Source organism: Taudactylus pleione, unplaced genomic scaffold (assembly GCF_031769625.1).
Source record: "Taudactylus pleione unplaced genomic scaffold, aTauple2 ptg000592l, whole genome shotgun sequence".
NCBI classification, from domain to species: Eukaryota; Metazoa; Chordata; class Amphibia; order Anura; family Myobatrachidae; genus Taudactylus; species Taudactylus pleione.
The window spans coordinates 3,789,425-3,814,368 of NW_028284994.1; the positions used below are offsets into that span (position 1 = coordinate 3,789,425).

A 24,944-nucleotide genomic window follows, 5' to 3' on the forward strand; every position below is an offset into this window, starting at 1 on the left:
AGCTAGAACAGGGGAAACCAACCTTGCTCCTTGAGAGCTACCAAAAGTTCATGTTTTCAAGGTTACGCAGCAGGTGCACAGGTACAGTTATTACTCCCTGACACATTTGAAAATATCCACAGGTGGAGCTAATTATTTCACTTGTGATTCTGTGAGGAGACCTGGAAAACATGCACTGTTGGTAGCTCTCGTGGACCAGGGTTGGCTACCCCTGAGATAGAGCACAGGTTCTGAAACTCAGGCCCTTATTCAGAGCCGGACGCTTTGACAGAGCACTCGCTCTGAATCAGGGCCATCCTTCTTAATTTTTAGAGCGGCCTCCAGGCCGCTCATATAGCTGTGGGTGACCACACACAGCTATAGCGATCGGCCAGGAAGATGGTCGCGATGGTCAAGACCATCACAACCATCAGGCTTGTGACGACACCCTTGTGGTAGGGTCTCATTGCTGCAAGCCCTGGAGTGCTTTCGGCTCAATCAGAGCTGGGAGCACTCCCACTGACATCAATTGTGATGTCAGTGGGCCCAGCCCCAGATGGTAGGCGTTCCCATGGGAACCCCTCCATCTGGGCAGCCATGCCTCCTGCACGCCCACCAAAGGGGGCGTGCTGTCACTCACCATCGACAGCATGCCCCCTTTGGTATGAGACCCGGAGCAACGGCTTGCGCATTGCTATCCGGGTCTCGCGCATGTGCACGATGGAGCCAGCTCCATCATGTACATGCGCACTGGGCCAACATCGACCTGCTTGTGAGTGCTCAGCACTCATGAGTGGGTCTGAATCTGGCCCTCAGTCCTCAGGACCCAAAACAGTGCATGTCTTCCAGGTTTCCTCACAGACTCACAAGTTTGCGCTTTAAACGAACAATCATTTTGTAATAAATAGACCTCTCTCTCAAACAGAGCCCACTACCAGTTACTGGTCATGAGAAATCATTACAGTGTCCATGTCTAGGACAGCGCTGACATTGATGCAAGTTTGCGCTGTAATTTCACAGTCAGTATGTACTGCAATACACACATCCCACTTTTGCTGTGTTTGACTCCCAACCCACTGGGCATGCGCAGTGCTGTGATCTTCCATATGCTATGGCATATCGCCAGAGATCCCATTTTTTACAACTCGGAGCTGATAGCCACCACAGCATCGACGTGCTTAAATTGATGCAAGTTTGCACTTTATCGCATCAGTTTGTAATATAGAGACCCCACTTTTAAACAGCCTACAGTACTACTAATTTCTTAAGTCATGAAATCACTATATAGTATTCTGGGATGCAGTGTGTGACTCCTGACACACTGGGCATGCGCAGTAAGAAATATACTCGAAAAGCCATACTGTTGCGGCAACTAGCAAGGCACTACATGGGTACTGTACTGGAGCACCATACACCCCTTTCTTGAGCACAGTGGCATAAATAAGCATAGAAATGCCAGGATTTGTGGATAATGTATTGAATACTGAATTAGTGAAGATTTAAAATATATATATATATTTTAAAGGTCTTGAACCTGCATAAAAAGAAGACGGTAGAAGCAGTGAGGCTAGGCATTAGTCCCCTAGCCCACATGCCTCAACTTGATACTGCAGTAGTTCCTAAAGTCATGAAATCACTACATTGTCTAAGTCCGGGACAGTGCTGATAGTACTTACATTACTGCAAGTGTGCAACTTTAACCACACAGTCAGTGTGTAATGCAGATCTGTGCATGCATGTGAAATATTTTTATACAAAAGTAGAGGACTCACACACTTAATGATTTCAATCTTTATTATACATTCTACAGCTTTATTATACATTCCTGATTCCATATGGAAAACGCTGTACTACTGTATAGTGTACAGAATCACCGCTTCTGTCAGCCAATCATCGGGCTTTGATACAGAACATGCATTGGAAATCAGACGCATGAACTGTGTAGTTTTGGAAAAGTGACACCTGGTGAACAAAAAGTTGTATTACATGTTATGACTTTTTTCTAGCGCTACGCTACATTACAAAACTTTCTGTGTGGTGCGAGTCATGGCATGGTGTGTGGTGTGCCATGCATGGCGTGCTACATAGCTTATGGTGCAACAAACTAGCTGGGCACATCTGTAGAATGATGCAAAAATAGTAACTTCTACATATTTTCTTCATGAGTACAAAATATTAGCAGAATAGAATGTTAATTAATAATATATTAGGATATGGGGTCATATTATCAGGAATTGTTTTTTTTTTCCAAGCAAACAAGCTCTTTTCTGTCCATTTCAGGTCTCATCAGAATATTGTAGCATTTAGGGAAAAATATACAGCCTAGTATCCCAATGCATGAGGATAAAATAGCAAACACCTCTGCAATGACCATATGTTTCCCATTACTGCTCAGATAGGCTGGGATGGCACAGACCCACACACTGCAGAACACCAGCATGCCAAATGTGATGTACTTGGCCTCATTGTAGTTGTCTGGTAATGTCCTCACCATGAAAGCCAGAACAAAGCTCACAGCTGCCAGGAATCCCATGTAACCCAACATGAAATAAAAGGCAAACACTGAGCCCTCATTACATTGGATGATGATAGTCCCAGGATATGTTTCCATGTTAAACTCCTGAAATGGAGGAGAAACTGACAACCAGATAACACCATTCAGGACTTGGACAGATGAGCAGATCAGCACTAAAGCATTTGGTAGTTTGACTCCCAGCCATTTTCTCCAGTAGCTTCCGGGTCTTGTAACCTTGAAAGCAATGCAAACTGTGATAGTCTTGGCCAGGACTGAGGACACCACAATAGTAAATATGATTCCAAAGGAGATTTGGCGTAGCATGCAGGTTATATCCACTGGGCGACCAAGGAATAGAAAAACACAGAGTAAACTCAACATAAGAGAAATGAGGATAATAAAGCTGAGGGTCTGATTATTAGCTCTGACAATTGATTTGTTCTGATATGAATAAAATAGTCCAATTATGAAGAGAATTATCAGAGAAAATAAAAGAGCTGTGACAGAAAACACTGAGGATATAGGGTCCACTTCATATGATAGAAACTCCTGAGCCTTGGCAATACATTTGTTCTTTGCATCATTAGGCCATTCATTATCAGCACATTTCACACAACCTTCATTATCTGTGGAAAAAATGTGACATAAATTATATATTGTGCAGTAATGTTAGTCTCATTGTCCCTATATCTCACTTTGTATTACTCACACTCTAGCTTGAGTAGTGAACATGTTCAGTTAGAGGAGAAGGTTAAAACCTTTTTTTTAACAAACTATCCATAAGAGATATGTTCTAAATTTACAATTTGAATACACCTTCCAATTATGGTCCTAATGAAAGGTAATATGTAGCTCCTTTTTATGATATAATTATTTTATTCCTCTTAATTCATTCTATCTACTGTACCTCAGTATGCTTATAGAATCTGATTGAGCGAGGTCATCTGAGTCATGATTGGTAATCTATGCTTGTGTCCGAGTCTACTGCACATGTTTCAAGCTACAGTACATTTCTGTAATTGCTCTCAACGACTTTTTACCAGCAGTGTGAATGACAGACAAGGACCATTGTTGGGAAGTAATGGGTATTGGTGGCAAAAATGCAGGCATGTCACACCATGGCTTCAGGCCACTTCTGCCACATGGCATATTGAGGCTAGATGTATAGGGACATATTTGTACTTGATATTCTGCTATTATTCTGAACCAATATGACACTTCACACATTACTAATTATTGTTGTCTCGATAGTAATAAATGTATTTTGTTAACCACTAGTGGTGCCCATTACATTTATATGTCTGTCTTGAAAATGGCCACAATATTTCAATTTGTATAATAATAATAATAATAATAATAATAATAATAATATTATCAGTATAGTACTTTTAACCCAGTAGAACTCAAAGCGCTTGACAACTGCACTTACAAAAACACAGCATACAAAATAAACAGATAAAAGATCTAAGCATTAGGGTTGAATTTTTGAGGACTCAAAGGGACAATATAGAAATGCATGAGTAAGCTGGTAAGTATTGAGTCTCTTTATACAGGATTCTAGAGTGGAGGACTCTCAGATTGTGTGAGGAAGCATATTGCATAGAGTTGGAGCCACAAAGCTAAAAGCTCAAACACTAATGTAATAAAGGGAGATTATTATTATTATTATTATTATTATTATTATTATTATTATTATTACAAGTTATTTATATAGTGCACACATATTCCGCAGTGCTTACAGAGAATATTTAGCCATTCATATCAGTCCCTGCCCAAGTGGAGCTTACAATCTATGTTCCCTATCATATGCGCACACACATACACACTAGGGTTAATTTGTGTTGGAAGCCAATTAACCTACCAGTATATTTTTGGAGATTATAGGTTCTGCTAAGCATCCTTCATCTACAAATCAAAGTACTGTAAGTGAGTGGGGCAGTAAGGAATAAGAGGCTGCTGAATGTACCCTGGACCCTGGTTATATTTGTCTTTCAAAGTCAGTAAGCCAATCTTGAATTAGAATCACCCTCTTACAGGCAGCCAGTGAAGAGAGTAGATAATGAGTGTTATGTGACTGGAATGGGTCTGCTAAGTTAATACCTGTCTGCTGATTTTTGTACATGCTGGAAATGGTTGAAATCTTTAGCTGGGACACCCAAGTAGAGGGCATTGCAGTAGACTAAGCATGATTATACAAATGCATGTGTGATTTAAGGAATATCTTCCTTAATTCATACCATGGTTGATTATGGCTATGTTCCTCAGTTGAAACAATAATGATATGATTGTGGCTGATATCTGTGATTTACGTGTCAAGTCACTATCCAGGACAACACAAAGATTCCATATATTATAAGTGTTTTGCACACTCTGAACTCCCAGATGTAAATCCAGTTGGTTGGCTAAGCTGTATGTTTCTCCTTTCATGGTAAGCTCCTATTGTAAGGACCTCTGTGTTTTCAGGATTAAGTAGCATCCCACTGCAACTCATCCACTCCTGGAGCTCAGCTAGAAAGTTATTTAGTAATGGTATTGGGTTTCAGTGCCTCTAGCAATAGACAGGTATAGTTGTGTAACATCTGCATAGCAATGGTAGACAAGGCCATGACATCTGGCTACTTTATCCAGTGATACTGATGCATGTATTCTATTTGCCAAAGTCATGAGTGAACCTTGTGAAATACCATAAATCAGTGGCATTAGTCACCATGACTATACTTATTAAGAAACTCTATTACCTGCTGGTGAGAAATGATTAGAAACAGCTAATGACTCTGGAATGGACTGCCATCCATTCTAAATATATTGTTCAGATGCTTAATTAGAATTCCATGATATGAAATGATGCAGAGAGATCCAGAAGGATTAAGATTGAACAATCACCTTTGTCTCTTAAAATAAAAAAAAACATTAATAGCACATACTATGGCTGTTTCAGTGCTATATCTTCTACTGAATCATAACTGGAATGGCTAATAAATATCATGGGTTGACAGATGTGTTTCCAGTTGAGTTTCAACCACTTTTTCTAAAAACTTTATTAGAAATGGAAGGTTTTATACTGGTCTGTAGTTTGTCATGCATTTGGGATCTAAATTAGGTTTTTAGGAAGAGGTGTAAAATGTAATTATTTTACTACTGAATATTTAGTAATGACTTAACAAATTAACTGATGTTTTTGTTCTGCATCAAATATTGTCATTTTTTATTATTTAATTTTAAATTAATTTGTAATAATATATATACATATTTTATTTAAAAAATATATATCTAGGGGGTGTTTTACAAACTCCCATGTCCATAGGCCCCCATTAAAAAAATAACTTTTTACCCCCTATAGGCAGTAGACCCCACAGGGGTCATAAGATCTAATAATAATACCTCCCCCAATCCAAAGTTTGCTTTGACTCCCCTCCTGCCCTGTGACAAGTATTTTTTTATTTTACCTTTCTCCCCCCTTCAATGTCATATTTCTATATATATATATATATATATATATATATATATATATATATATAACTTTATATGTTTATATATATATATATATATATATATATATATTATATATATATATTATACCTCTCCCAAACTCACTTATGTTAGATAGCCCCCCAAACACCATACTTCAAATTATATTAGCTAAATAAACTGAACAGTGGCTATTAAAGACAATGGCAGGTCACATTTTACTGGAGCACAACACATTTTTGCTTTTTAATAAAACTGGAGCTTATCTTCTCATTCAATTCATTGTAAAAAAGGATAAATAATGTTATTTCTTACACCTAACAGCCCTGTAGTGTCATTTTGTATTAAAATATTAAAATATTCTTGCTTAAAAATAAATAAAAATCGTACTGGGATTTTATTGCCTGAATAATTTTCAGTAATATTATAAGTGGGAGAATATACATTAATATATATATTTATATACTGTGTGCATATATATATATATATATATATATATATATATATAAATAATATGTACCAAAAGGTGCAGCACTCAGGGCAAATAAAAGAATGCACTCAGACACATATAATTTCAATGTTTCAATCTATTCAAAGATTTTCATCAGGAAATACAAAAGATGAAAATCAGTCTTACCTTATAGTCTCTCACCCAGCATGTGAACAAAGTGCGTCTCAACGGCATCCCGCATCGAGGCACGGGGCCAGGGCACACAGTAATGATGTCATCAGTGTATCAGCACTGTGCATGTCTGTGACAATCACCATCACCAAGGAAACCAAATACACAGGAAGACACTAAGGAGAAGTGAGTGTATATATACAGTCAGGTCCATAAATATTGGGACATTGACAGAATTTTCATATTTTGGCCTCTATTCATTACCACAATGGCTTTGAAATGAAACAAACAAGATGTGATTTAACTGCAGACTTTCAGATTTAATTTGAGGGTAATTACATCCAAATCAGGTGAACGGTGTAGAAATGACAACGGTTTCTATATGTGCCTCCCACTTTTTAAGGGGCCAAAAGTAATGGGACAAACTAAATAATCCTAAATCTAACTTTCACTTTTTAATACTTTGTTGCAAATCCTTTGCAGGCAATTACAGCATGAAGTCTGGAACGCATAGACATCACCAAACACTGGGTTTCATCCCTGGTGATGCTCTGCCAGGCCTCTACTGAAAATGTCTTCAGTTCCTGCTTGTTCTTGGGGCATTTCCCTTCAGTTTTGACTTCATCAAGTGAAATGCATGCTCAATCGGATTCAGGTCAGGGGATTGACTTGGCCATTGCATAACATTCCACTTTTTAGCCTTAAAAAACTCTTTGATTGCTTTTGCAGTATGCTTCGGGTCATTGTCCATCTGCACTGTGAAGCGCCGTCCAATGATTTCCGAAGTATTTGACTGAATATGAGCATATAATATTGGTCGAAACACTTCAGAATTCATTCTGCTGCTTTTGTCAGCAGTCACATTATCAATAAATACAAGGGAACCAGTTCCATTGGCAGCCATACATGCCCTCGCCATGACAATACCACCACCATGCTTCACTGATGAGGTGGTATGTTTTGGATCATGAGCAGTTCCTTTCCTTCTCTTCTCTTCCCATCACTCAGGTACAAGTTGATCTTTGTCTTATCTGTCCATAGGATGTTGTTCCAGAACTGTAATGGCTTTTTTAGATGTTGTTTGGCAAACTCTAATCTGGTCTTCCTGTTTTTGTGGCTCACCAATGGTTTGCATCTTGTGGTGAACCCTCTATATTCACTCTTGTGAAGTCTTCTCTTGATTGTTGACTTTGACACATATACATCTACCTCCTGGAGAGTGTTCTTGATTTGGCCAACTGTTGTGAAGGGGTTTTTCTTCACCAAGGAAATAATTATTTTGTCATCCACCACAGTTGTTTTCCGTGGTCTTCCGGGTCTTTTGGTGTTGCTGAGCTCTCCGGTGCATTCTTTCTTTTTAAGAATGTTCCAAACAGTTGATTTGGCCACACCTAATGTTTTTGCTATCTCTCTGATGGGTTTGTTTAGATTTTTCAGCCTAATGATGGCTTGCTTCACTGATAGTGACAGCTCTTTGGATCTCATATTGAGAGTCGACAGCAACTGATTCTAAATGCAAATGTCACACCTAGAATCAACTCCAGACCTTTTACCTGCTTAATGGTAATGAAATAACGAGGGAATAGCTCACACCTGTCCATGAAATAGTTTTTGAGTTGATAGTCCCATTACTTTTGGTCCCTTAAAAAGTGGGAGGCACATATTGAAACTGTTGTAATTCCTACACCGTTCACCCGATTTGGATGTAATTACCCTCACATTAAATCTGAAAGTCTGCAGTTAAAGCACATCTTGTTTGTTTCATTTCAAAACCATTGTGGTGGTGAATAGAGGCCAAAATCTGAAAATTCTGTCAATGTCCCAATATTTATGGACCTGACTGTATATGTATATGGAAAAGAGGTTTAAGAAGACATGCGCCTGATAGTGTAGTATTTAAAGGAATAGTACCGAGTGCTCGTAAGAATAAGTGTGTGTACCAAAAAAATACACTTTAAAGCTTATCTGTGTTCCAGGGATGAGTAGTCCACACTGGATAAGTTTAGATAGGATGTCATCAACTTGATCACCGTAGGGGGAGCTTATATAAGCTCATGGGAGAGAGAGTATATATAGTGTAGTATATTTTTGCAAATTATGTAATAATTATAAGAAGAGGCTGCGTACCGGATAATGCTGAGTAAATAGCCCGTAGTATGTTCTCCTCCAGGGACTGCCTAATACCCTCTAGGAATCCCTCTAGGTGCTTGGATGTTCAGTGTATGAGAGCTGAATACATGTGCAATCTCTCGTCAGTATATTCCAAACAGGGGATTTTATTAGGTTTACAGGGTATGGGGGAACATAAAACAAGATATAAAAGAATACAAAATGGCTTATCTTATATAAGGGTACCCAGTCCTCTTTACATAACCAAGGAAACAGAGAGCCTGGGTCTGCTGGCCTCAATGCGTTTCATCCCTTCAGGACTCCTGAGGAAACTTTTGAGCTCATGGCTACTACACTATGGAAATCTGTGCGAGTATTTGCTCATGTAAACTCACACCTTCTAATGTGATTAGCATTAAAAGGTGCAAATTATACAGAAGCTTTCACAGAACAGTGAGATCAGTGAAGGCTTCTGGCTGTGTTTTAAAAAAAAATATGACGTGCACCCTCTCTCCAGACGCATAACCAGCTCCGGGCACTGCAGAGCCTGTGCTGGTTTTTACAATACAGGGGACAAAATGCATAGAGGCTCCCTGTATTTTAAGTACCAGCACAGGGCTTTTCTTAGCTGGTCCTGGTTGTAAAAATAGAGGGGGCAAAATTAATAGGGGTCTTCAGTACTTTCCATATTCAGCATTGGAATCTTTCTAGTGGGGGAGTAATGCCATAACCAGGGAAACACTTTCACTGGGTTCCCCAGTTAAAGCATTTCCCCTGACCACTAGTCAGCCCAGGCCAGGGATCCCTTGGGAAGTGAGTACCACCATTAAAAGGCTTTCTCTCTCCAGGTCACCCCAAGTCTGGGCTGATAGGCCAGGGCTATCCCCAACACCCTTGGCCGGTTGGTGCCAGGTTGATAGTTTAAATGTGTTGTGAAAAATAGAAGTGTAAATATTGTCTTTAGCTGTGGAACTACAGGTCCCTGGAAGCCAACCACATCTTGGCACTTGGAGATCCACACTAGTACAAGCATGCAGGGCAATATGGGCCCATTGGTACCTGTAGTTAATCTGCTAAATAAATATTAAAATAAAGACAAGACACACTTTGAAAGTACAATTTTACTTAAACAAACATGCACACTTACATACACACTCACACTCACTGTCACACATTCTCACCTATTCCCTGTAGCCATTCTCATCCTCTTTTCCACGTTGCATCCATGCATAACTGAATATAAAAATACAAATCACTGGGACCCACATGTGCCCAGTCATTGCCAGTTTCACCAGCCAATCAGCGGGTGCCTCTGCAGGAGCTGTCCGCTGATTGGCTGTGTGCTGCTAGCCTGTCTCTCCCATAGACTTCAATGGAGAGAAATCTCCATTGAAGTCTATGGTGGGAACCACTACATTGTAGCCTATGATGTAACCGCATATGGAGAGTGTGGGGCTGTTTCAGAATGAACCTTTTTGTTTCTTGTGATTGGTAGTGTTACATGTACCATGGTGGCTCTCTGCCTGATTGGCTCTCAGTTGCTATCCTAGCTACCTGGACTCTGGCTGCTATGTGCAGCTACTCACCTGTTGGTAGTCTCATTACCTGACCTCAGCCTGATGGACCAATCACAGGAGACCTCTCCCTTCATTATGGATTCAAGTCAGATCCTGCCTGCCGGTGATATTACTACGTTCCTGCACCTAGTGGATGTTCACGTGGTCGATGCATGCTGTGCCGTTCCTTGCTCTTTTACACTTGTTCCGGTGTCCAGTATCCTGCCATTGTATTCTTTTGCTCCCAGATTCAGTCCTCAGTGTCCTGGCCCTGCCAGTCCTGCCTCTGTGTCCTGCTGGATTCTGCTCTGTTCCTGTGTCCATCCCAGCTACGTTTCTGTGCCTCGCCAAGACCATCCAGCTCGCCATCTGTGTTTCCTCCAGTTTGTGTCTAGTCCCAGCGTATATCTGCATCTGCCTGTCAGTTCAAGTATTGACTCTACTACAATCTCCAACCTGCATCTGTCTGCCAGTTCAACCATTTCAAGTATTGATTCTGTTATACAATTCCTACCTGCATTGGGAGTAGCTGGCCTGCTGCTATCCAGATCTGCATCATGTATGTGTCTGTGCCTATCAACCTGTGAAGGTTAATGACAAGACTTCTGATCTTCCAGCTAGGTTCCAGCAGCAGACTCCAGTACACACCTGCACCACATTTTCCCTGCAATTAACTCTTGCCTTGCCTACTGCTAACTCCAGATTAATTCTCTGTGGATCCCTGCCTATTGCATGAGCCCCATCAGTGAGCTCTAGGGTGATCATGCAAGTAGTGCTGGTACATTCATAACATTATCAACGGCCATTCATTTGAGTATAGCAAGAGTCCAGCTCTGCAAAATCTGGTACAGTCTTCACCCTCAAGCCAGGCCACCTCAAGTCAGAATCCAGATGAGTATCCAGTTCAAGTCTTGTTTAGCAGATTGAAAATCTGTGAAGACATGCAAATTCTCACATCACAAGCCTTCCTAGGGCTATCCATCCATGTAGATGTTCTGCAGCAGCAGATTTCTGCAAATAAATTTTGTCCTGACAATTCTCAGCTTTGTCAATCATGTGAACAAATAATTTATGGCACCTTTCAAAGTGACTGTTCTCTGTCCCCTAAGTTTTCCAGTAAGGGGAGTCTTGAACAACTGAGGATTTTTCAGGCTCCTGTGGAGCAGTTGATGACATCACTCCCTGAAAAAAGTCAGCAAGTTTCTGAATTATTTGGAAGTTCTTTGGATGCCACAAAAGTCTCTTCCCTATTTACTAAGGCAGAAAAGACCACAAATTCTGGTTCCCCTAGTCTAGGGGTGACTCCTTCCGTGTAGTCATAAAGGAGATTCCAGCATTTTTGGCATCCCAAAAACTTTCTGAGGCTGAGCGCCAGCGACGAAAGAATGACCTGCTATGCATGTATTGCGGAAGCACAAATCACTTAATTGAAGACTGCTCCTTCCGCAGCTCAAGAAAAAGTGACACTCAACATCTCAAGGTACAGACTGACATGTCTCCTCAAGTGGTTACGTCAGACCCCCTAACTTCCAATAATGTTGACAAAAGTTCCCAAGAAGGGGATCAGGTCTATAACTGGAGTCCTCTGACCCGAAGCCCCAAGTAAAGATTTGGGAACCAAATGAGGAAATGCAAATCTCTCATTCCCAGGGTAATCCCTGATCCTATGGCCCTAGGAGATACATCTAACACTACCATTCGTGGAGGGCCTTTTAGTTCTACTACCTGAGTGGGGCATTTGATTTGTCAACAACCTCAGGAGAGGTCTTAAAGACCACTACCAATGTCCTAGTCAATGACCAATCTCCAGGAGGAGTACGCAATGTACAGAATCCTAAAAGAGTGCCAGAGGTCTGAGAGGTGTCCACCTTGCCAGAGGTCCTAGAGGTGTCTGCCTTGCCAGAGGTCCCAGAGGTGTCTGCCTTGCCAGAGGCACCAGAGGTGTCTGCCTTGCCAGAGGTCAAGAGGTGTCTGCCTTGCCAGAGGTCCAAGAGGTGTCCGCCTTGCCAGAGGTCCAAGAGGTGTCCGCCTTGCCAGAGGTCCAAGAGGTGTCCACCTTGCCAGAGGTTCAAGAGGTGTCTGCCATGCCAGAGGTCCAAGAGGTGTCTGCCATGCCAGAGGTCCAAGAGGTGTCTGCGATGCCAGAGGTCCGAGAGGTGTCTGCCTTGCCAGAGGTCCGAGAGGTGTCTGCCTTGCCAGAGGTCCGAGAGGTGTCTGCCTTGCCAAGGTCAAAGAGTTGTCTGCCTTGCCATTGGTCAAAGAGGTGTCTGCCTTGCCAGTGGTCAAAGAGGTGTCCGCCTTTCCAGAGGTCCTAGAGGGTCCACCCATGTCTGCCTTGCCTGAGGTGCTGACACCAGAAGGAGAGCCTGAAATACCAACCCCACATAATTGGGGTAATGTCCGGGTTCTTGAGGGGGTATCTAAGTATCCAGTTCCAGGATCTACATTGGGTCTGTCTACCCCAGAAGAGAGATTTGATTATGTGGCCTTAAAAACGACATTTGTCCTCAAGTCTAGTCCTGTAGCCCCTGGAGGGATATATGATTATGTGTCAAGTCATGAAGCCCCAGAAGGGGCATCTGTCTTCAAGTCTAGTCCTGTAGCCCCTGAAAGGGAGATTCCAGTGGAGGTCCCAGGAATAGAGGTAGTACCTGCCGAGTTCCCTGAAGGGGAGATTCCAGCTGAGACCCCAGGAAGGGGGGTAGGTTCTGCCAAGTCCCCTGACAGAGACATCCCAGCTGAGACCCCAGGAGGGGTAGATCCTGCCGAGTTTGCTGAAGGGGAGATTCCAGCTGAGACCTCTGGAGAGGTAAATCCTACCAAGTTTCCTGAAGGGGAGATTTCAGTGGAAACCCCAGGAGGGGTAGATCCTGCCATGTTTCCTGAAGGGGAGTTTCTAGCCAAAACCCCAGGAGGGATAGATCCTGCTGAGTGTCCTGAAGGAGAGATTCCAGTCAAAACCCCAGGAGTGGTGGTTCATCCCCGGTCTCCAAAACAGACTTCTGAATATCCAGCTTCTGACCAGACTCCCAAATGTTCACTTTCTGAAAAACTTCTAACCTGTCAGTCCTGGGATCTGCATCTTGAAAAGACTGGTAAGAAATACCAAACAGTCTGGCTGCTATGTGCAGCTACCCACCTGTTGGTAGTCTCATTACCTGACCTCAGCCTGATGGACCAATCACAGGAGACCTCTCCATTTATTAGGAATTCAAGTCAGTTCCTGCCTGCAATTTATTTTACTATGTTCCTGCACCTAGTGGATGTTCACATGGTCGCTGCATGCTGCGCAGTTCCTTACTCTTTTACCCTTGTTCCGGTGTCCCGTATCCTACCTTTGTATTCTTTTGCACCCAGATTCAGTCCTCTGTGTCCTGTCCCTGCCAGTCCTGCCTCTGTGTCCTGCTGGATTCTGCTCTGTTCCTGTGTCCATCCCAGCAACGTTTCTGTGCCTCGCCAAGACCCTCCAGCTTGCCTTCCATGTCTCCTCCAGTTTGTGTCTAGTCCCAGCGTATATCTGCATCTGCCTGTCAGTTCAACCATTTCAAGTATTGATTCTGCTATAAACTTCAACCTGCATATGTCTGCCAGTTCAACCATTTCAAGTATTGATTCTGTTACACAATTCCTACCTGCATTGGGAGTAGCTGGCCTGCTGCTATCCAGATCTGCACCCTGTCTGTGTCTGTGCCTATCCACCTGTGCAGGTTAATTACTAGACTTCTGATCTTCCAGCTAGTTTCCAGCAGCAGACTCCAGTACACACCTGCATCTGTTTTTTCCCTGTAATTAACTCTTGCCTTGCCTACTGCTAACTCCAGGTGAATTCTCTGTGGATCCCTGCCTATTGCATGAGCCCCATCAGCGAGCTCTAGGGGTCTCATGCAAGTAGTGCTGGTACAGTCATAACAAGTAGTTATGGTAGGTACATAAGGTAACCTTGGTGTGGTGAAGAGGCAGCATCATAAGTGGATACCTGTAACGCACATGGTGGTTGCTTGGTGTTTGAAGGAGGTGCGGCTAAGGACACAATGCTAGTGTGGGGCACATAGTGAGTGGGAAAAAATATCTGTGCAACTCAGGCTGCAGCATATTTATTGTAATCACTGGATAGTGCAGCCTTTAGGTGAATTCTTTTGTTTCTGCCTTAATTTATTTTGAATACATTTTGACAACTTTATTCACCACAATTTTCTATTTCTTATTAAAGTACTGTATAATGTAAGGTTTATTGTGAATTATTTAAGGTTCAGGTTGGTAGTATTTAAGAAATAGGACAATTGGTAAGGTGCAGAATCTTCAGCAGATAGTTGGGATAGGGGAAGACAGTATACAAATGTTGGATACACCTATATTTCTATAATAGTAACCCCTTTGCTTCAAATTAAATGAGCAATACTAAAACCCACAAAATAATACCACTGTCCAGTGTTAATCAATATTTAACATTATGTTCAGAATTTTGTTTGTTTTAAATCCACCAAGCTCTAGTGGATTGGCATACAGTGTCTTTTTGTGAAATTACAATTTTCTTTCTTTGATAAATAAAAACTATTTGGGGCATGTTTACCAACCCCAACAAAGCCCTGGTAAAGGTATTTCTTATTGTGGCATTTTGAGACAATAAGAAATTAATTATCAGGATAATGTGTAAAGAAAATGATAAGGAACACGGACTCTGATAGGATGTCTAAAAAGTAAACTCACTGCTTCCAGGCTCAGACTCAGCTTTAGGTATTGTAAGGCAGCTTCCTAGAGCTGGATACATTTTCCCATGTCACAGTCCATATAGACTTCTATGGGAACTGTATTTGGGTTTAAAAATAGCAGGAATACAGCAGTTACCTCCAATATCTTCTGTGATACCCTAATAATACATAAGGGGTAGATGAATTAATGTGAATAAGGGAATAAAATAAATATGTCTCTTGGTGAACTAAAATGCAAGAGTTTCAATATTGTTGAACACCACAAGTTTCTGTGTATCACATTGTCTTTCTATATGTGACCACCTGTTAGTATTGGTTAGAATATACTATAATTCTTTAAAACAGTAACTTGTTAAGCATCATATTGTTAGATGCCTATGTAAGTACATAATTTGTACTTCCTAAGCAACATATGGCTGGATGCATATAGGTAACTAAAGACCTGTGTGCATATAATTCTCTGCCAATCACTTGTACAGGTTGAGTCTCCCATATCCAAATATTCTGAAATACGGAATATTCCAAAATATGGAATTTTTTCCACATGACTGAGATAGTGAAACCTTTGCTTTTTGATAGTTCGATGGTTCGATGTATTCAAACTATGTTTAAGGCACAAATTTATTATAAATATTGTATAAAATTACCTTCAGGCTTTGTGTATAAGGTGTATATGAAACATAAATTAATTTCATGTATGTGAACAAACTTTGTTTGAGCAAGAAAAGTACTGAAAATCTTGCATAAAATTACCTGCAGGCTGTGTTTATAAGCTGTATATAATACATAAATGCATTCTGTGTTTAGATTTGGGTCCCATTCCCAAGATATCTCATTATGGTATGCAATTATTCCAAAATACAGAATATTCCGATATCCAAAATATCCCTGACCCCAAGCATTTTGGATATGGGAGACTCAATCTGTACTTGCTATAAAAAATAATAACATTTATTCAAATACCATTGGATATTTCTCCCTCAGAGCATGGCACACAGTCATAGCAACAGGCATGAAGTCCTCCCTGTGGGGCTTTTCTGAATCCATTGTGACATTTTTCAGAACATTGAGCTTGAGGCCTCTATTAGAGTCAAAAAAAGAAAGTTAAGTTTGTATAATAGCCTTTAATCATTACCAACTTATTCATAATAATGACAAGTTTGTAACAGTGTAACCAATATTCCGGAATATCGGCAGCAGAATGATATTATCAGGGTGATTTTTGTGGAAAAATCATATCACAGTTTTTCATAACTTTTTCCATCTAAAGTTTTAGCAAATAAAACTAGAATGACATCCAGTAAGTGTTGTCCATGAGACTTGGTATGTTCGAAAATGTTATGCTGGACTCTGTGCTTTCTTTAAATTAAATTAAGTTTCTAACATTTACCGATTTGGAGATATTTGAAGAGTAGCAAAGTTGATTTTGAAGACGTTGGTCATAATTGTGATTCACACAACACTTTAAATATGGCAGCATCTAGGGATTTGTCCTGGGCTGTATACATATTTAGGGTAACATACACATGAATGAGAGTGGAACCTCCCTCAGCCATTTCTCTGTTTTTGATAAATGGGAATTTAGAAGTTTTAAGTGGTCAATGACAAAGGGAATACATGCAAGAGAACCATAATGTTGGTGTGTCAGGGGGCATGTAGTCAGCGGTGCTCACTATTCTGAGATATGCTGATCCATTGTGAATGCCAAATTCAGATGGACCTCCTGCACCTAGTATGGGGAAGGTGTAATGCTGATGATAGTGATGACAGCTGCTTTTGCAAATGGAGCAGTGGAAGCAGTATATAAAAAAATGCTAAATATTCAGAATAAGGGCACTTAGCATACCACTAAAAATAGTGTAGAGAGAACCATGTAAGTGTACTACAGAGGAGTGCAACAAAAATCACAATATTAATGTATAAAATTTAAAAGACGACTTATTAAATAAATATATTGCTAATAAACAAACATGAATGATCACAAAAAAATATAAAAAAACACTAGGTACAATACAATCAAATAAGAGGTAACTGTGTGCCAAAAGACTTATATAGTGTATAGATATATAGTATACATTTTTTTATGTTAATTTGCTCATTCTAAAGTTATTAGAAAGGCAATATATATATCTGTCATGTGACATGTTGGTCACATGACCACTGCAGCTGGGAATTTATAGGGCAGCTAATCAGATTCTTCTTACACATTGACAAAGAAGGATTCCCTTCAAAACATATTGCTGCTATGTCTAGGACAGTGTTTCCCTAACCCGGTCCTCCTGGACAATTCATATTCCAGTCATTAGGGATATCCCTGATTTAGCACAGGTGGGTAAGAGCCTAGAAGCAGCTCCATTCCTTCATCATCTCCCCATCATCAGGATATTCTGTATAATTCTATAATCAGTGTCTATGGGTACACGAATACCCTGGAGAATTGTATTATTTTTACAATAATCATTAAATATTGTTATTTTGAAGCAGTGATATTTAGTGAAAATTGGCAACAATTAATTGCTCATTACATGTTACTTTATGATAGATCGAGGCAGCTGTTAAACTCATATAAACTAAACTAATATAAACTTGTACATAAAGAACATACATTAGTCAGATTGTTTTTGCATTAAAGGCTTCATGGTTTGTAGGGATGTATGCCTACCCCCATGTTTTAGTTTTGTTTTAGGATCTGTATCTCCTTCAAGGTTTTGGATCTGGATTTAGTTTTGCAAACCACCCTCAAGTGTTATGGTTTTGGATCTGGATTTTTTAATTAAAAAATAGATTAAAAGTTTTAAAAACAGCTAAAATCATGTAATTTATGCAATCCAAAACACGAAATTTGGATTTAAAATCGAATTCTGAACCCTAAAATGATCAGAACTGTGACACGGATTTACCCGGATATTCTCAGTAGATTAGAACCGCAACTCAAATTTACCCGGATTCACAAAATTTGGGTGGATATGGATTTCCGGAGAACCAAACTGTACATCTCTAATGGTTTGTCTTTGCAAATTCAACATATTATAACGAAGTGGAGCTCACACTGAAGTACAGTAGTTGCAAGGTCCAATTATTTGCCAGCCTGAGCATCCTTTAACAAATGGGGCATTCTCATCAGTGATGTGCGTTCAGATGAGGCAGGTTAGCAGAGACTTTCCTGTCATACTTAGGTTTACTCCAAAGTTTTGACTATAAAAATGTTATAAGAAAAAATTAAAGAAAATAATATAAATATCTTCTTCTTTTGATTATTCTAATCAATTGTATAGTCAAAATGCTGGAGTAATATGAGTAGGGCAGGTGAGGCACTGCCTCCCATGTGTACCTTTTACGCACATCCCTAATCAAAACACACCAAATTTCTAGCACTATAAACTGCTGCACCTTTGTATAATGCCCATATGAACCCTCAGGTTCATATATACAGTGCATCCGGAAAGTATTCACAACGTTTCACTTTTTTTCCACATTTTGTTATGTTACAGCCTTGTTCCAAAATGGAATAAATTCATTTTTGCCATCAAAATTGTGCACACAATACCCCATAATAACAACGTGTAAAAACGTTTTATTTGTGATTTTTGCAAATTTAATTAATAAAAACAAACTAAGAAATCACACATACATAAGTATTCACAACTTTTACTCAATACTTTGTTGATTTGTGCCTCAAGACAGTCCTGTCTCGGAGGTCTACAGACAAGTTCCTGTACCACATGCTTGGTTTGTGCTCTGAAATTACCTGTCAAGTGTGGGACCTTATGTAGACAGGTGTATGCTTTTCAATATCATGTCCAATCTACTGAATTTACCACAGGTGGACTCCAATTAAGCTGTAGGAACATCACAAGGATGATCAGTGGAAACAGGATGCACCTGAGCTCACATGTACATGTGATTTCTTAGTTTTTTTAAAACAAATTTGCAAAAATCTCATTGTGTGTAGATTTTTGAGGACAAAATGAAATTATTCCATTTTGGAATAAGGCTGTAACATAAAAAAAATGTGGAAAAAGTGAAGCATTGTGAAAACTTTCTGGATGTACTGTATATATATATATATATATATATATATATATATATGTAAAACTGCCTCAAACTAGCCAGTGTGGCATAGCCATTTACCTCACTGCACATTTGGCTTTGCTGCTGGCAATGGGCCAACAAATTTGACCCTAATTCCAGAGAGAGATGTAACACAGGTATCATATGTGAATAGGAATAAACTACATGGTTCTAGACATATGTGCCATGATGATAAAGATGTTTATGGTCAAAGTTAATGCATTTGGTAGAAGCATGAGCAACAGTAAATAAAAAAGAAAGATGGACCATTGCTGTAATATGACTCCAACATACAAGAATGGAGAAATGCCTGCTGCTTGACTTTGCAGAGGAGCATACAAATAGGAAAACCACAAGTATCAAAAGCTTTGTGAGAATAGTGTTGAATCTGTACCCTGCAGAAGTCAGAGTGTGACAGATGGTCTCCAGAGATGTTCTGCGGGATGGATGCTCACTGATGATTATGATAAACAGGAACATTGAGATGTTAACTTTGATGTAAACAGGTAAAAAAAAATTGTGGGCAATTTACCATCTGTTTATAAACTGATTGTTTATTAAAGGCAAAACTGATGACAAACTAAACAAAAACCCAATTTTAGAACACTTAAAAAAAATCAGACCAACAATAGATACTTTCACATTAGACTAAAATACAGGATCCACAGATTTACTAATGGTCGGTTTAAAAACTAACCAAAAATGTACCATAAAACAATACCTGTCTGAGGCAGGTGAATTTGAGAGAAGCACTGCACAGATCACTGTAATCGACCCTATTATGTTATGATTTCTAATGTTAGGTTAAAAAGAATAGAGATTGTTAAAATAAAAAAAAGATGCATGGGGTCTCCTCAAAATCAATAACCAGCCACGGACCTTTCAGCCTTGGCTGGTATTGGAAAATCATGGGAAAAACTATGTTGGGTTTTCCAAGTTTACCAAAAACCAGCGCTGTGCTAAACCAACTAGGGGGTTGCTAATTCTATAGCAGCAAGTAACACAACATGGGGTACCCCTTCCTTAACAGCAACCAGCCACCAACCAGCCCTTCAAACCATGGAATAAAAAAATTGATTTTACCCTGGGGCTGGATGTTCCTTGGGAGGAGGGTCCCAAAATAAAAATGGATCCTCATTGGTCTGGGAGTTGATTAAGTTATTATGTTCACAGGATGTCTACATGGAGCATGTTAACAAGGTCAAAAGGTGATAATAAGCCATATAAGGAGTGGAAATCTGGTTAATCTGCTCCCAGCTGTGTCCATGAGGCACAATCATGCACTAATTTTTTATGCTTCGCTCACAGCCTGCATGGGTATTAGACTCAGATGGAGACAAAGTGTCAATAGAAGAGGTCAAGCAATAGACTTATCAAGCCCTGTCCTAACCTGTGTTGACTCACCAGAAGGCCCCAGCAACTCATTTCCAGCACAAACTGATGGAGTCCCACCATGATAAGCAGAAGACACACCAGCAGTACAACCTGCAATAGACGAGATAGACACACAAGGCACACAATCCACCCAACAACCCAAGATGGAGATTGGAACCCCATGCACTCTGTGGGGGCATCAGAACTGCAGGAGCAGGTAAGCCTAATACACACAAAAGCTGCTCAATAGGGGGGGATAGTGCCACCTTCAGCTGCACTGGGGATTGTACCCACCGCAAGGTTAATGGACTGTGTCACCAATAACTGCCCCAATGCACCAGCCAAAGTGACCAGAGCATTGGTGGCTGGCAAAGGATCTGTAGCAGGTTGTGACTGAGCAAGCTGGGAAGGTATAGGTGGGAGGGTCACCTGCTGTGCACTAGAGGACACACCTGACTGATGGGCTAATTGCTGCACACCAGGTGACATAGATGGCAGTGAGAGATGGATATAAAAATCCCAAGACTGAAGGAAGTGACATGCTGCACCTGCTGCAATAATGGGATGGCCTTTGTACTAACTGTCTCAGCTGGCAATCTGGAAATGGATCTTTCCCACACCAGTCTATACCTTGCTGTACAATGAATCTGCAAATGAACTCTGATGGACAATAATAATATTACAAGCCTGCAGCCTAGCTCCAGTCTGCCCCTGTATAGGAGCTCCCAAATGCACACACAATCTGCCTATTGCAGTGAATCCAGTGGCAGAAGTAGATGGACTCTCCACCAACTTCACCACTACCATCTGAGTAGGGGATTAGAGGCATATGCTTGCAGCAAGATGAGTTGCATCCCTCAACAATAGCCAGTGCAATGCAGCACATTGCTTGTCCACTGGATTCACTGTAGTACTGTGGGCCAAGAAGGCACCACGGCCAGCCACGGTGTGGCAACGGTTAATAATGGACTCATAGGCACATCATCAAAACCTAGAGTTATGGCACAACCTGGGTGCAAAAGCCTGCTCAGCCTTGGCTTAGCCCTATATGTGACATGGCACAAACACTGTAATGAGGGGCACTTTGCATCACACTCATTGCATGCATTATGGGGTACAACTGCGATAGGGCATAATAACAGTAAAACCATGCAAAATATCAGTAAGATAATATGTAAATGAAGCAGTATAAAAGTTAGAAAATCTGAAAATGCAATATGAGAAAATAATATTTAAGAAGTAGTAAGCTAGGGAATGTGAGAAGGAAGGCACGGTGACATAGATAAAAGGATATGGAACAGAATAGAAGAAATAATAAACTTAAAGACTAGTATGATAACAAAAGATCAATAATTATAAGCAATAGCCCAATGCAATTTCCTATCTTCTGGGCTGGAAATTTCAAGAAGCAAAGAGATATAACCAAACAAACACATCCTCAAAGAAACTCAGAGCCTGAGACACATTAAAGTAAGAACACTAGTCAAAATAGTTATAATTCTGAGAGGCACAGTGCTCATACTACCTCGGGGTTTAAACTGGCTCATACAGATTGCCACAGCCTTACACTATCCTTATCGTATATAAGTACTGTATATAAAAGCTACAGTATTTGGGGCACTAATGGGGGTGTTTGATTCAGTCAAATAACAATTTTTATTATATATAATTACACTTTACTGGGGAGCCTATTGCTGCATTAATGTAAGGACACCTTTGTTTGCAAGGATACACGCACAGAGTAATGTGACTATTTGATTACTCAGGCTCTATGCATGTGCACAGGAAACCCCCCAAACTTAAAAGTAGTTAAAAAGATGTTAAAATTAAATATTTTGATAATCAGTTTAGTCTGATTGGTATCTTAAAAAAAAATCCAAGTGGTTATATGTTGTGAGGGGCAGTATCAGATATTTGATAGCAAACAACAAATATATAGAGTATTGCTGTTGTGAGAATCTGCCCCAGTACAAAAACACACAAACAAAAAAAAATAAAACTTGTACTTGCAGCCAGGGCTGGACTGGCCATCTTGCAATTCTGGCAAATGCCAGAAGGGCCGATGACAAGATGGGCCGATCCGGTTCCTAAGATGCCCGGTGCACACCACTTGTGAAAAAAATTATATAAGAAAAATCCCTCCCAAAATGGCCACCCTGTAATAGCCAGAGCCCCGAGGGAGAGGTGGGCTCTAGTGTCCGTATTACAGCACATGCTTGGCTGGAGGCAGAGCTATTGGTTCCTTGGATGTTGCACATCATAAGTGCACACCTCCCCAATCACAATAGCGCCAAATCCCCGTGGGTACCCCCCCACAATAACAACAGTGCACATCGCCGCAGATAACCCTCCGCGATCAAAACAGCGCCCCCGCGGGTGCCGCCGCCCCTCTTCCCACCACTATCATAGTAGCACCCCATCCCACATGATCACTCGAGCACCACTGACCCTGTCAATGATAATAGCGGCACCAATCATCAGGTAGGTGCTGATGCTGAAACCCCCTTGAAGTGCTGTGTGTATATATATATGCACTTATGTGTATTTATACATATGTATGTATATATATATATATATATATATATACATATATGTGTGTATGTATATATATATATATATTTATATATATATATATATTTATATATATATATATATATATATATATATAGGTGTATATATACATACATATATATATATATATATATATTTGTGTGTGTGTGTGTGTGTATGTATGTATATGTACATTGCCTATTGGAGTTTGAACTTTAGTGCAGTACTCTAATGCACAGTTGGTCAGATAACCTGTCTGATTTTAACAATAACGATCCTATCGTTAAAATCTGACAGTTTCTGCCCCTGCAAACGATGGTCGATGCCCAGGCACGAATGGGGTTATCGACCATAGTCCGTAGTCCGTGCATGCAGGCCAAGCTGGTCGATATTGACCAGGTTAGCCAGTTTACTATAGGGACCCGTGATCATTAATAGCGGGTCATTATAGTCGTTAGGGAGTTAATGCATGTGTTGGATGCTCGATAATGATCATCCAACAAATGCAGGACAATCAGATAACGATCGTTATCTGATCGTCGCTGTGTCTGACTGTGTGTATGCACCTTTACATTATGCTTATTGTTATATTGTGTACCATGCTCTGGATTGGCTGTTAGCCGTTTAGATGGATTCTTATATTGTGTCTGGAGCCATCGGTGGCTTCATTATTCATGTCTTATGTGCTATTTATTATTGTTTTTCTATGCTAGAGGGTTCCAGGGGGTTATGTCAGTTTGATTATGTTTAGCTTAATATTATGGTGTAATTGATATTGATGATACTTTCCATGGCATCGTGGGCTGTCCCTCCAGGTGGGGATGGGTGGAGCAACGCTAGATGCTGGACCCAGAAGGAGTGACTGTGTATTGGTTGCCATGATCGATTCTCTGGCCCGCATCGCATGAGAGTGACGTCATCATCTGGCGCAGGGATGGACACAGGGATGCACGAGCTGAACTGTGGTATATAAGGTATGTACCCATCTTCCTGGGTACTGGATCCAACCCATCACCAGAACTTTTATTACCTTGACAGTTTGCCACCCTGTCTCATGACCATTATGTAGGTAGAGCAACCGGGGGTAAAATATCGACTGGTCGGGCATTCCGGATCATCCAGCCTGCCCGTCCAATGTGATATTTATTTATTGTATTATATCACATAGAGAATAATTAGAGACTTCTTGCATCGATCTTTATAGCTATTTCTCAAACCATTTCTCATGCTCCGTACCACTGGAGCTCTCAAGCTGACCATACTACTTTGATTAATACAAGAATGTAGATAAATAGTGACTTGATCTATTCCTAGAGGGGTGGGACAGACTATACCTATCTCACTCCAACCAGCTGTATCTAAGTGGAGGTAGCTAATCACAAATACTACACTACTCTAGATACCCAGAACACCCCTCTACTGAAACTCTAAAGTATATAGGTCGGGGAATCTAAGACTTGATAATCGATTCAAAATCGATATTATCAATGAGACACGCTGGAAACAATGGGCCTGATTCAGACCCACTCGCGAGCGGCTGTCCGCTCGCAAGTGGGTCGATGTTATGGACTGAGCATGCGCACGACGGAGGGAGCTCCGTCGTGCGCATGCGCCAGACGCGACGAGCGAAGGAAAGTCCTTCGCTCGTTGTGTCCGATCAAAGGGGGCGTGCTGTCAATGTTGATTGACAGCACGCCCCCTTTGGTGGGCGTGTCGGGGGCGTGCCTCCCTGATGGGGGCGTTCCCACGGGAACGCCTCCCATCTGAAGCCGGCCCACTGACATCACTAGTGATGTCAGTGGGAGAGATTTTGGCTCTGATAGAGCCAAAATCACTCCGGAGCTTGCGGTTGAAAACCTCAACCGCAGGCTCCGGCTCACAATTTCGATGGTCGCGATGGTCGCGACCATCGCGGCCATCACAATACACGCTCATATAGCCTGTGGGTGGTGACCCACAGCTATACGAGCGTCCAGGAGGACGCTCCATTT

At 40.8% G+C, this 24,944-nt stretch overlaps 1 protein-coding gene across 1 annotated transcript in view; it reads right to left on the bottom strand.

The window, feature by feature from the left end:
- Positions 1 to 2,206: 2,206 nt before the first annotated feature.
- LOC148481212 (vomeronasal type-2 receptor 26-like) overlaps positions 2,207 to 24,944 on the bottom strand; it is a 91,965-nt gene continuing 69,227 nt past the window's right edge. Inside the window, exons 3-4 of the mRNA XM_088453820.1 lie at positions 15,922 to 16,039; positions 2,207 to 3,126 (exon numbers count right to left, since the gene is read on the bottom strand). Of these exons, the coding sequence (XP_088309946.1) occupies positions 2,207 to 3,126; positions 15,922 to 16,039 (1,038 nt within the window). The remainder of the gene's footprint in view (positions 3,127 to 15,921; positions 16,040 to 24,944) is intronic.